The 13535-nt window shown below is 48.2% G+C and overlaps 1 protein-coding gene across 9 annotated transcripts in view; it reads right to left on the reverse strand.

Moving 5' to 3' along the window:
- tbc1d32 (TBC1 domain family, member 32) overlaps positions 1-13535 on the reverse strand; it is a 43993-nt gene that overhangs the window by 20868 nt on the left and 9590 nt on the right. For all 9 annotated transcript variants that reach the window (XR_008416196.1, XR_008416197.1, XM_053880254.1 and 6 more), the window contains 12 exons: positions 12479-12568; positions 10968-11110; positions 9411-9538; positions 8984-9185; positions 8084-8157; positions 7828-7966; positions 6937-7024; positions 5978-6096; positions 5609-5728; positions 5352-5440; positions 1794-1916; positions 421-529 (listed from right to left, as the gene is read on the reverse strand). Coding sequence is in view for 7 of the 9 variants with exons in the window: in XM_053880254.1 (XP_053736229.1) it covers positions 421-529; positions 1794-1916; positions 5352-5440; positions 5609-5728; positions 5978-6096; positions 6937-7024; positions 7828-7966; positions 8084-8157; positions 8984-9185; positions 9411-9538; positions 10968-11110; positions 12479-12568 (1424 nt within the window). In the remaining 2 variants the exon portion in view is untranslated. The remainder of the gene's footprint in view (positions 1-420; positions 530-1793; positions 1917-5351; positions 5441-5608; positions 5729-5977; positions 6097-6936; positions 7025-7827; positions 7967-8083; positions 8158-8983; positions 9186-9410; positions 9539-10967; positions 11111-12478; positions 12569-13535) is intronic.

Raw genomic sequence — 13535 nt, forward strand, 5'->3', positions numbered from 1 at the left:
ACACGCAGAGCTTTTATTCTAATCCCCACCAGAGTAGATCAGTTTCTCATTCATGATCAGTCTCTTCACGCGCTCTGATCCCTGTTTTCTAAAATGAACAGGAGGGACGAACAATAGATCTCCGAGAAGGAAAAGTAATTACCGCTCAGGCCGTCAGAAATCTTCTAATATCCTTTCTGGGAACTCCGATTGGTTCCAGCTTTGTGGTCCAGACAAACAAAACTAATCAACTGAGGACTGTAACGGAACAAACAGCCACCTGCTGAACCATAGTTAGGAGCCACTACATTATGAACAGGACTCTCACATGGCGCCTGCTGTTGTCCTCACAGCGAGGCTCGGGCGGTGATTCTGGCTGGTGTGCTCGTGTGTACTGAACTCATCAATGACCAGGACATCTAGAGAGAAAAGCGAGCTGACCTCTTGCAGAGCCCGGGGAGGAAGGCTTCTCTCCGACGGACCTCCAACCACACCAACACGGACCAGGACGTGGTTCCTCTCCACTGAGAGGACGTCGACGATGCACTTGCTGGGAAATGGTGGATGAAAAAAATGTTTGTCTTGTCAGATTCATGAGCTGACGGAACTGAAGCACCATTTTCACAAGTCACTGAGAGCCTCCAGAACAGTATCACTGGGAAACTGAAAGTATGTCTCATTGAGGAGGTGAGATCTTCTCTGGGTGGAGGAAGATCAGTTTGTTCTGCAGGAAAAAGGGCCGGCAGTCACAGCCCTCCTCTCACCTGGGATCACCAGAAAGAGCACGACTCTGGTGGAGTCACTCAAACTCAGGGGAGGACCTCCACTCCTCCAAGAGAGGCAGTTGAGGTGAGACGGAGGAGGCCCGGGGCAGACCCAGTGTCTCTCACTACTGGAGCCACTATGCGTCCATGACCGGACCAGGAATCCAAACAAGAAAATGGGCAGAGACATGTCCACGCTCAAACCTGCTGAGAACAGCCTCTCAGACCAGCTCCTGATTTATTATGTTCCTGACACATTTCTGTGCAGACTCACATAAAGGTCCCGGAAACCCATTTTCCAGTTGCATGAAACGGCTGCGAGGAAGATGGAAAACAGAAAGGAGACGTGAGAACTGCAGATAAGCTGGCTGAACATGACAATTATAAGACATTTTGGGGTCGCAAAGGTGTGGGTCTGCCCAGGTCTGCGCTTACGGACCAAGCCATCTGAGGAGGAAATTGGAAATAAAGAGGCCGGCTGCTTGCACGGGGGCGGCTGACAAAAAGGTCCCACATTAAGCCGTGGCGCTGGCATGAAAGGAAAGTGAGGCGATGGAGAATGGCAACTGACGAATGGAAATATTTGACAAGACGAGATTGCGGGTGATGTGGGGGCCGGCGGGCTCCTGCAGCCATCTCAGACGTGCGCTCTCCTGGAAAGCCTCTTTCATTAATGGCCTTTCCACTTTCTCTCCACGTTATTTGCTTTGATTTGTGCGACAGCAAACAAACACTCCGTCGTCCCCAGCGATGATGAAATCTGAAAGCGCTCGGTCATATCACCATGATGGAGCAGAGAGCTGCCTGAACGTTCTGGACCAGATGGTGGAGCTTCACATTCAAGGCAACATGACGCCCTCTGAAATGGGTTGGTGATGGGGTCGCGCCCCCGACCAAGCATCTGGAGGCGACGAGCAGGGCGAGACTGATGGGAAGCGATATTTGGCTGACAAGCCCAGAGAGGTCATTTTTTCTGTTTATCCTCTCATACATCCGGCCCATGACTGATCTGAGTGAAATCCACAGGTAGACTCGGTGAAAAGTTCCTACCCTCCACCGGCGTCCTGCTCCGTGACGTTCTCCCTCTGACTCTGCAGCAGCATGGAGCAGATGTGGTACTGAGTCTCCAGGAGCAGGAAGGAGTCCAGGTTACAGCAGAGCACACTCAGCAGTCTGCACAAGAATCCAAGATGGAGACCCTTAAAGACCATCCACAGTCAAGCGTTCTTCACAGTGCATTTTCTCCTTTTCCTAAAATACATTTTGTGACTTTTGTTGCCACATATCTTGCTGTTTTCTTTTTAATACCTCTGCTATTCTTTTTACTCCCCAAGTCACCTTTTCTTCTTTTCTTCTAGGTTGTAATGAAAGGGTGATTTTTCTTTCCCGAAGACAGCCAATTTTGATCACCCGTACATCAGTGACCAGGCTTCACCTTCTTCAGTCCCATCAGTGTCTCTACAGTTCTTTGCTTCACCTTCTCGTCCTCCTCCATCATGAAGCTCATTGTCTCTTGTCATCTCCTTCCTGCCAAGGACCACCTCAGTGTCTTCATCCCTGACTCCTCCCCGCCTGCACGCTCGCACCCACCTCTCCTCGACACCTTTGGCCTCGCACGACAAATCCCTCTACCATCAGCAAACATCACAATCCACGGAGTCTCCTGCCAGCACATCCCAAGAACCCAGAATGGCGCTATAAGAAGTTGTTGTCATTTATTCAGCTAAAAAGCTGTTTAAGAAAGAAGTGAACTTCAAGAATTCCACCCCATTTAGTTAATGGATGTTTTTATGAAGCGTTTTAATGAGCTGAAAAACCACGTGTGTGTGTGTGTGGGTTGCTTTCATTTGAATTATGATTTCAGTTCAACCTCAACAAAATTCGATGCATGAATTATTCAATCCTCCAGGGCAGACTTCAGACAATCCTTCAGGTCTTTTCCAAATGATTTATGAAGATTCCTACATATTTAATTGCTACATATTGATGGTGAATGCACAATAAGAAAATAAAGCCTAAAACACACCGCAGTATGCTCGCTTCATACTTCAAACCGTCCTATTGTCTGAACAAGCACGGTGGCGTCCTGGTGCAGGGAAGCTGCAATCTGTCCCTCTGGGATCAATAAGGAGCCGCAGCTCCTCGGCTGTCACGTCCCCTTCAGGCGTAATCATCCCCAAATCCAACGACAACAAGCCCTGTTTTAACAGGGATGATGCTGTTGGACAAAATGACACGTTTTGAAGATGCTGTCATTCTGTTGGGATGTTAAAATGACAGCAGTAACACGGCCGCAAAGGAGGAGGCAGATCATAGTAACGTTTGGGTAATGAGGCCTTATGGATCACGTGAGACAGGAAGAGTGGATCAAGACCAAAACACTGACTCACATGCAGATGAAAAAACACCCCTTCACCCTTGCACATAACAGACATTGATTAGGAAATGAAGTTGATGTTTTTATAACTTACATCTTTTTCATCTGCAGTATTTATATCAATAAATCAGTGAGAATCGGTCGATTTCAGACACCTATGAATATGTTTATTGATCAGTAAATAAGAAAATCAAAGAGTGCAACAGTAAGTGGCTAAGCTAAACGCTAAGCTAAAGTGCGAAGTGAAGGTGCTCAGCAGAAGTCTATTGTCAGGCAATAACTGAACGTGCTTCCATTCGTTTGGTCACACAGGAACTTTGGAGAAACATCGACGCGTGATTCTGAAGGAACACGGTTCGACATTGAAGACACAATGAGGCACCAATGGAGGCGGTCTGGCTTATCTCCATTAGCTTCACAGCCTCGTGTCTGTGTGTCGGTTGCGGTCCAAACGAGAGCGCTGGAACACTACAGAGGAGCGGCAGCGCAGTTCAATCGTCCACAGAAGAGTTTGGAGCTGAAAATGTTTATTGGCAGTTTTCTCTTGATAATTTCAGACAATTACTCTGACTCATCAACCTGCTGCGGTAATGACTCGTTTGAGCGAGGCGGTCCTGAGAGGCCGGAGGAGCCTGCGAGTCTCCCAGCCCAGTCTTGACTCTCAGACTAGTCACTACGCTGCAGCACCTGCGCACACAGCCAGGCTCCTCCTGGCCCAACCATGAAGCACACAGTGGTCGCTCCACTGCGCCCGCTCCATCCTCACAAGAAACCTGGCTTAATTCACTTTCTGGGAAAATTGGAATTTTGCCACACGTGAGTGAACTCCTCAGCAGGTCCTCTGTAGAGAAGGAGGTCAAGGTTGTCTACCTGTCGTGGCTCACTATTCTAGCCAGGGAGGGCGCCTCTAGATTGCCCTCGACTCACGTCACACATGAGCACCTCACTCTCACGACCCAGACTCACTTGAGACACACGACCATCCGCTGGCTCAACTCAACTCCACCACACTTGGCCACCTCTCCACACCAAGACAGCATCTTGCTTCCTATTCATCCTGGCAAATATCATCCTCCAGGCAGCTAGTACACAATCCCTGTTGTTTGTGTCACCGCACAACAGAAATCTCACTCAGTCTTGTTTGTTTTTTTAAACCTCCTCACCATGGCTTCTCTTCAACACCCTCTTGTCACACTGCCATCATGAACCTCATCGGTTGTCTTTTCATCTTCACATTCTTGGTCCAACACTGTCTCTCCTGCACAAACATCTGAACTCCCCATTTTGGTCTTCAAACTTCTCCACATGTCCCTCTGATGGACTCCTTTTCTACTCACTCCCAGTGACAGCCTCAGTGTCTCCGACTTGGGTTCCAGTCTACTTGCTAGTCTCTAAATGAAACATCAGCCATGTCCAACGTCTGCATCAATTTGCAACCCCTCCTGAAGTCACAGTGCACTCTCTTCTTCACCTCCTTCATCTACAGTACGTCCATCTCTCTGTAGGATTGACCTCACCGGCCATCACAGATCAGCTTTGGTAAAAGGTGGACATGATAGTCCAGTGACACCAGAGGAAACCGGAGCACTGGAGGTGACCAGAGAGCAGGAATTCAGGAGGACCTCTTGCTGGTATCAGGTCTTTCTGACAGGATCCAGAGAGACACTGCTGAGCTTCAAGTCCAGAAGCATGCAAATATCATTTTACTTTTGGTATCTGACGACAACAGATGGTGAACTTTCTGAGGGGACGCCACGGTTTTCATTTCAAATGGCAGCCACATCTCAAATGCTCTTTTTCATTTTCGATAAATCCCTTTCACTTCCCCGAGCCTCCCTCCTCAGTGGTGCGGATATTTGTTCTTTGCATGTACATACAGATGCACAGAGACACACAAGCACGCGCACGCGCACACACGCGCACACACGCGCACACACGCGCACACACACACACACACACACACACACACACACACACACACACACACACACACACACACACACACACACACACACACACACACACACACACACACACACACACACACACACACACACACACACACACACACACACAGCTTATCCAGATAAATCCTTTCATCAGTTCTTCACTGCTGGTAATCAGAGTAAAGAGAAAAATGTCGAGGCACTGTGTGTGTGTGTGAGAAGAGCAAGTGTCATCGCAGATGCCCCCGCTGATGTTGAGTAATGCAGCAGAAGCGGCCGTCTCACCTGAGGCCCAACGTGTGAGACTGCTCATAGTGGAACAGAGAATGGATCTTTGCGTCCGAATTCACAGCAATCAGTCTGTCGAGCAGATCCTGCAGAGCGAGAGCGAGAGGCTGTGAAAAACATACAGCAGTGAGCGCCAAACAGCCAGGCTCTCTGTGATGTGGCGAGGAGGAGCGTGGGTGTGCGGCCGAGGAGAAAGCTACACTCGCCCTCCAACGGCGGAGAGCGGTGCTGCAGAGGGACTGAACCTCACTCACAGGCAGGGAGCCGGGCGTCTCTCTGAGGCTGTAGTGAGTCTTGTTGGCCAGAGCCTGGCGGCCCGCCAGCTCCCACACGGACTGGGCGGAGGAGAGCATGTTGACCAGGGACAGGAACGACTGCAGAGGACAGACACAGGGTGCGTGTTCAACAAGTCAGTAGTGAATCATTCCGACTTCACTTTTCTCGTTCCTTTAAATGAGATCTCTTCATCGATCACACAGGATGAGCTGTATGGAGGGAGGTTGGTGAGAACGGATGATTTCAAGCGGCTATGTTGCTGACACCAACTGAAATGATGTGGATGCCACTTGAATCAAGTCAAGTTCTCAGGAGTTCTAAACTCGGTTGAAGACCCAGTGAGATACCTTCAGGCAGCTTCGGTCGATGGGCTCCATGGACGTGGATTTGGGTCCAACCACTCGGGCGTCTTCGCTGCTGAACTCGAGCGTTGACCAGAGGTCCACCACCAAGGCTCGGACAAAACCTGAAAGACATCCGGCCGTGACATGGCTGGCACTGCTTGGTGTGCAGCCATTTATTCATCTCTACTCCGCCACCGCAGCCGTCGTGTGGGTCGGCTACCAGAGCGCTGCTGCGAGGTCCGACCTAACTGCCTGTGACTGAATGTGCTGTTTGTGCTTCACGCCACATTTGATTTGTGGTGCTGGAGTGCAGAGAGAAACAATGTGTCTTCATATTAGTGAGTGGAAAGACACAGGAATGTAAGAAATGAGCGATTTAAGTGGTGGAAGAGAGGAGGTTTGTCTGGGTTGTTTCTGTTTATGACGTTTAGTAAATTGCCCTTTCACACTTGAGCGGATTTTAGTTCCACCGACAGAAACAACAGTGTGTCCGTGTGTGTGTGTACACTTGTTTATCTTGCCTTGAGGAAAAACTATCCTTGTGGGGACCTTATGTCTTCGTCTGGACTTTTTGCCGGTCCCCAGAGGTCCAAAGCTCAATTTGAGGATGAAGACTTCAAAATCATTATAGATGGGTTTCAGTTTGGTTCAGAGTCCTGGATGAGGTGAGCCATTTGTTTTGAATGGTTCGGTTCAGGGGGAGAGGCTGGGGAAAGGGTTGAGGCAGTGAGAGACCACTTGATGTCCCTACAAGGATAGCAACACAAGCCTGTGCATGTGTGTGTGTGGGCGTGCGTGTTTTAGGACAGTTTGACCTGTCCTCACAATGTTTATAGGGTTAAAACTTAAATGATGACAGCATGATTGAAAGATCAGAGGCCAGTCATATGTTATTTTGGTTTTGATATCATTGGCTTTTTTCACCACATCACTGGACAGCTGTGAGTTTGTCGGCTCAGTACCTGACTTGAGGAGAGCTGCCGCTCCAGGCGCTGTTGCTGCCACCTGTGTGACCATCACACCGTAGCCGAACTTCTCACACCGACTCACCTGCCAACCAGAGCAAACCATGTGGCTTCAGAAGGTGGAAGTGTGAAAGCCAAGCGGCCAGGACTGGGCTCGTCTCCTCCAGGCCCAAGACCATTCTTCTTTGTTGAAACAGAGTGGAAGCTCCATCCGGAGTTCAAGTACCTAGCATCTTGTTCTCAAGTGGGGGGGATCAGGGCAGTGTCCTTGGTCCTTAGGACTCTGGTGGACTCTGGTGAAGAAAGGGCCGAGCCGGGAGACAAAACTCTCCACTGAATTTCCTCTCACCTGAGGGCACTAGCTTTGGAGTGGTGAAAAACCAGTTTCTCTCTGAGCGGCAGAAGCTCAGTCAGCCAGAAGAGACTTTGCATCTGGCCCGTCTTTCCTACGCAGCTGCCCCCACCACCTGACCCCCGATAAGTGGTGGAAAATGGATGCACAGAGGTAGATTTTACAGAATTAGAGAAAATCCGAAACGAAACTTTCAGTCTCTTCTCATTGCAGAGCAGCTATAATTACAGGCGTGAAATGCCAAAGAAGGCCAGTGAGAGAACAGCGCCTGTGCCAGAGAGGATCAGAGTGGAGGACGCTGGAGACACAAGCCTGCGCGAGGACGCAGACCTGCAGCCACACATGGCACCAGCTTATCAGATAAGATTCAGTCACAACGGAGGACACTCTACTTGCTGGGGAACTCAGATCCAGGTCATTCCTCAGAAGTGATTGAACTCCACACTTCCCGGTTCAGCTGCACTGTGAACTGCTGCCTTGGAAAGCAGACCTTCCTTATTGTGCGTCATTACATGATAAAGCGACGTGGCTGTCACCTGCAGTCCCCTGGTGAAGCGTGAGAACATGTGGGCCACACACGGGTCCAGGGCCCCGGTCTGCTGCAGGAGCACCAGCCCTCGCGGAGTCACGGCGAAGTTGAGCAGGCTGTCCAGTAGCGTTTCCTCCCAAATCCTCCTGTTCAGAGAACACATTAGTGACGAGAGCGTGTGACAAGGGCTCACAGCAGGTGTCGCCAGCGCGCAGCTCATGGCGCTTCATTTCATTTGCCTCAAATGTGCGTTCATGTCTTACACGTTTTGGGACTCTTCACATGCAACCACGGCGCCGGGTACTGGGGTCGGGACTGGCTCGGACTGCAAACGGCTCTGCACACATGACACTCTTTGGTCAAACATCAGACTTGGGTGATAGTTTTGTTGGTTTTACAACAGGATTGTGGTCAGCAGTATATCCACTTGGAGCTCCAGTATAATCCTGACACATTCATATTTGTCACATAATTTGACGAGTCATTTCGACATATTTCAACTTGACGACAACTTGTACTTCTACACGTTCTCTTCTCCACCAACTGAGCCGGACGTCATCATAACATCTCTTGTTGTGAATGTTTTCCTAGCTAGTCTTGCATCAGAGCAGTCCCACTCGTGACTCTAGTCCCATGCAGACCTTAAGACAGTCCTTCTTTCCTTCGATGCTACATTGTGTACTTTGAATCAATCAAGATCCAATATTCTGAGCTTCAAGAATGGAATTCAGCGCCTCCTTGCATCACCTGAGCTGATGAATATTTCCTCTCAGGAAAGTCACACAACATGTGGCGTGTGACCTTCTTCGAATCAGAATCTGCTTTATTGCCAACGTCAGCGAGGATCCCATCAAATAAAATGAATGAATCAAAATAAACAACATCAATAGAAGTCATTCATAAGTAACCAAACAACAGGGCTGTTCACAAATTCATCGGTCATTTTGTTGACCATGCACTTTGATTGAGTTAATTTCAATATTAGGAGTGGTTTCATTAGTTTGACTTAGTTTGAGCTCGTGATCAATTGCTTTGATGACCAACTTAGTATTTCAGTCATTTTGATTTTGAGCCTCATAATTGAACTCCTTGTCCTACTGAGACAAACGCTGAGATGTGAAGCCACAGGACTGGGCTCTGTATTTGCAGGGAAGCGATGGTACCGTCTCCCAGGCAGCAGCCAGAGCCCGGTGCAGGTCGTACGGTCGCAGGACCTGCAGGCCCTCGCAGGTGTTGTACATCTGTCTGCAGACGAAGATGAAGGCTCCGCACAGACCATGCGGGATGCCAGGGTCCTTCAGACCTGGGAGACTGTTGTCCAGCAGCTTGAGTGTGAACTGCACCACGATGCGAGCCGGGCAAGACCTGGAGATGTCAAGTTAGAGGAGACTGGAGGAGCTGAACTGAAGTTTTTGGACAGCCATGCATCCTACTGTGTACTCATGAGGGGACTACTAAACATGAGTTTGATGATGTGTGATGTGATGTTGTTCAGCGTGAGTGTAGATCCAGAACAGAAGCCCACTCATGAAAACATCATTCATTTTCGCAGCAGCACTAACCTCGCAGATAATCCCACCTCCATCTCACCTCTCGCTGTTGTTTACAAGCAGGTTCTTCTGGTATAAGAAGAGCGATAATCCTCCGTCCGTGTTGGCGATGCGAGCCAGGATGTCGGCGGCGAGAGTCAGCGTCACAGCAGGAGATTCCAATTTGGCCTGCGGAAGCAAGAGAATTGGCAACACAGGGGCGTGAAGAGGAGCAGATGCCGAGAGCAAGACTGGCAGGAGTTCCTGGCATTCAACATTTCAAAAGATACTTTCTGACAGGTTTATGGATCTTTGTCTTGAGTGACCTTTAAAAAGTGAAGTCAGTTTTTAAATGCAGCCAACGTCTTTATCAAGGCATTCAGCAAACCACAAAAGCTGTAGTCCATCATCCCAGCACTGAGAAGAAGAGACTGGGGACACCCTGGACAGCACCCAACTCCTCCACAGGACACAACCACACACAATCATCAAGTTAACCTCTGTATGTTTTTGGACAGAGGGAGGAAACTAGAGCTGTTTCTTCTTAGTCCTCAGCTCAGTACTGAGAAAGTTAAACCAGGTCAACAATTTGAGCAACTCAGGCCAAGCATAGAGCCAAATAGAGTCACTTAATTTTAAGTTATTCATCAGCAACAACGACTTGAGTCAACAGATGTGACTCAATGGGAGCCGTCTCAAGAAGGGGCTCTGCTTCTCTTGGTCAGATTCAAAATAAACTATCTTTGACTTGAGTGGGAGTGGAATGGCTCAATAGCAGTGACTCATGGGTTACATTTGAGTAAAAGCAATGAGTGGGGTTGCAGTCTTTTCTCACAATGACTCAGTGGCTAACTCACTGGGAGCCACAGCAACCCCCAACTCATCGCTTCACCCGCACCCCCATGTTTGTCTACTCAATATATTGGTTCCTTATGTTTTTAATACTGATATTTATACAACGTGTGCACGTTTGTGAGCCTTGTTTTGTTACGAAAAAATGCTAAAACCCCTTTCCCCCATCCAATCTAATCTCAATTAATCACAGTGATGTATAAGAATATTTGCCACAAGAAGCCACATGTTTCAATTAGAATGAATGTGGTGTATGACTCAATCCAATGATGGAGCCACACAGACAGTGAAACAGCAGAATATTCTGCATCAGTTTGACAACAGCACAATAAATCTCTCTATTCACGTTTTTATATCACCTGATTTGAACTGAAGCTCTTTTCATGTCTTGAAAATATTTGTACAAGAATTTCAATTTTATAAGAATCTCAAGTCCATCCAGAGTGGTGGAAACCCTGGACATTGTGGAGTGAAAAACCTCCCTGAAGCAAAGCAAACAGCTGCTTTTCTTTGCTTTGGTTCAGGGAGGATTCCTCCATGCTTGTTGTTGTTGTTCTCATCCTGGCTGCATCAGTGGGAGCAGTGGAGCAGGAGCTGCTGCGCTGACAAAGGTTCCCTGCTGTCTGGAGAGCACACACTGTTCCTTTACACTAAATGAAACGGATTTGTTGTCGTAATAATGTTGTAATTAATGAATCCTAATGAACTCATTAAAGTCCCACCACTGGTGTACAAGGATCCTTGGACGGTGTTGACAGAGTTTCACCTGTTGGCCGCTCAGCAGCGCTATCAGCGGTGCCAGCAGCGTCTCCATCACGGCGCTCTGGTGGAGACACTCCGCCGCACACTGGCTCCTCTCGCACAGCGTCCCCAGCACCTCCATCACCAGACGACTGGGCGACAGCCAGTCTGAGGGAGGAGGACATGAATTACGACTCTTGGACCAAATCAGTAGAAATAGACTTCCAGCTTCCATCCCTCTTTATTAACCCGACGACTCCAGCCTCCACTTCCACCAGGGGAAAGATGTCTGCGGTGACGCGCAATATTTATCAATTACTGTTAGGATCCGCTGATTGGATCCAAGCACTTGGGTTTTAATAAACACATTTGTAGTGTGGGCTAAGTAAAGACAGCGCTCAAACAGAAGACACAATTCCCTGGATGACTTATTTCAGCTGTAGCTCTCGATGTAACGTGATAAAAAGATTTTTCTGCGCTGCTGTTTGGATCCAAACTCTCACTTCTCTGAAGATTAAGGCGTCTAATCTTGTTTTAACACATCCAAAATTGCTTCTCTGGAATAATGTAGCACAGCGGGCGACATGGACTGAAATGAAATTTTGCAAACCTAATTACTGCGCACCCAAAAATGATGAGCGTGTGATGAAGTATGGGCTGCCTGGGAGTGTCAGAGCGGAGATAATCATGATGGCGGCACAAGCATAAACAGTCGTCTGCAGCAAAACCACTATTAACCACTGAAGGCATTGTACTTGTAGTACCATCAGCAGCGCTGGAAAGAGATCATACTGTCTCTGAGCTTTGAGCTGAAGTAGTGGATGCACAGCAGCATGGCAGGATGCCGCATGTCGGTCACTGTTGTACTTTCTGAAGCAGTTTTTGAGGAACAGCATTCACAACAAGCTCTGGACGTAGATCAGCACCTCAAAGTCTGAAACCATGATTCATGAATAAGAAAAGGATGACTGGACATAGTGATTGGGGCGGCCGACAGAGCTGAGCCAGATGGCAGTGCTCTGCGCTGAGCGCTGGCTTCCACCTCTCACCTGTGGTCACCAGCTTTGGAGAGACCCAAACATTTTTCTGGAGCTTGACCTGACAGAGGCTCAGGTTGTTGAGAGGGTTGGCGGTTCAAATCCCACGCACCCTGCCTCGTGTGATCATGGTCATGGTCTGAGGTTCATCCAACAAACGTCACAAAACGCACAGTCCCGTTTTGCTGCTGAGTCAGCAGGTGACACATTCATGGAAGCTGTGACTCAGCAGAACATGAATGCGCCTTGAGTTCTTCAGCCTAAGGAGGATAGAACTATTGATCGCCTCAACAGACCTTAACGCACTAACCTCGCCTCAGGAGCAGGCACTCACACGTGGGGAGATAATGACTCGGTACAAGGTTAGCACATGAAGATATGCTTCTTAGGAATGCTGTGACGCCTCGGAGGGAGGGACGTGGTGTTCAGACGGTCAGCGATTACAGTGTGTAAAGGTGCGTGCGTGTGAGGGAGGCAGGGAGGGAGGGAGGGAGCCCACCTGAGTCTGAGGACACACTGGCCAGTGGCTTCGGGTGCTGGTACACAAGGTCAATCAGGAGGACAATGAGGCTGGTCAGGCTGACTGGCTCTGAAATCAGCAGATAAGAATCCAGCCAGGGTGTGATGAAGGCAATAAAGGCACCAACGAAGAGGAATTATTGTGCCCAAGAGTTTCAGCCACATCTGCTCCCAAAACAAAGACGGGAAAAATCACACGCTGGAAACAAAAATAGATGGATATTATATCTCGTTAGAGGAGAAACTAAACACAATGATAGTCTTACACTCTAATGTCCAAGACACATCAAAGTCGCAGAGACCTCTGCAGTACTTATGGAAGCAGAAGAAGTTTTAGGGTCATTTTGGTGCAGCGTGTTGCAGTACCACAACTGCATTTGAAGAAGTGATTTTTGCAGTAAGTGTATTACAGAATAGTTGTCAAAGGACTCATCAGCAGGGCTGCTGCAGTACTAGTAATTTTTGATTGTACTACTGTTGTAGTATTCAAAAATAGTACTGAAATGAGGAAGTAAATGGAGACGTTGCAGTATTGGTTCTAGTAAAGTATCAGGTCACTTGACTTAGCAATACAGTTTTGCTAACAGTAGTTGACGCAGTAATATTATTTTAATACATTCACCAGTAACAGTACTTCTAGTGGGAGTAATCTATGCGGACACAGTGGCAGTTGTCTGAATTAGAGGAAAGACCCGCTTAACAGTAGGCTTCAGTAGTAGTAATTGGAGCAGTAGTCAACATGGTGGATGGCATTTGCTTCAGTTGTAGTAGTGCATGTGTTATTTTTCACTGGTATTTTACACTTGTACGAAGGGTTTCAGCAGTACAGTAGTCTTGGTTGAAGTAGTACATGTAAGCAAGCGTATTTGCATTAAATAGATTGCAGTTGTGAGTTGTAGTAATACAACGCAGTGAGCTAATTTGACTATTCGTCAGGGCTTCAGGGAATACAGCACAGTATACACTCAGACACAAGCAGTCAGTTGCCCTATAACAAGTGGTCGTAATATGGTAATAGCCCAGGAAGCAAGGTATCG

Source organism: Synchiropus splendidus, chromosome 12 (assembly GCF_027744825.2).
Source record: "Synchiropus splendidus isolate RoL2022-P1 chromosome 12, RoL_Sspl_1.0, whole genome shotgun sequence".
NCBI lineage: Eukaryota > Metazoa > Chordata > Actinopteri > Syngnathiformes > Callionymidae > Synchiropus > Synchiropus splendidus.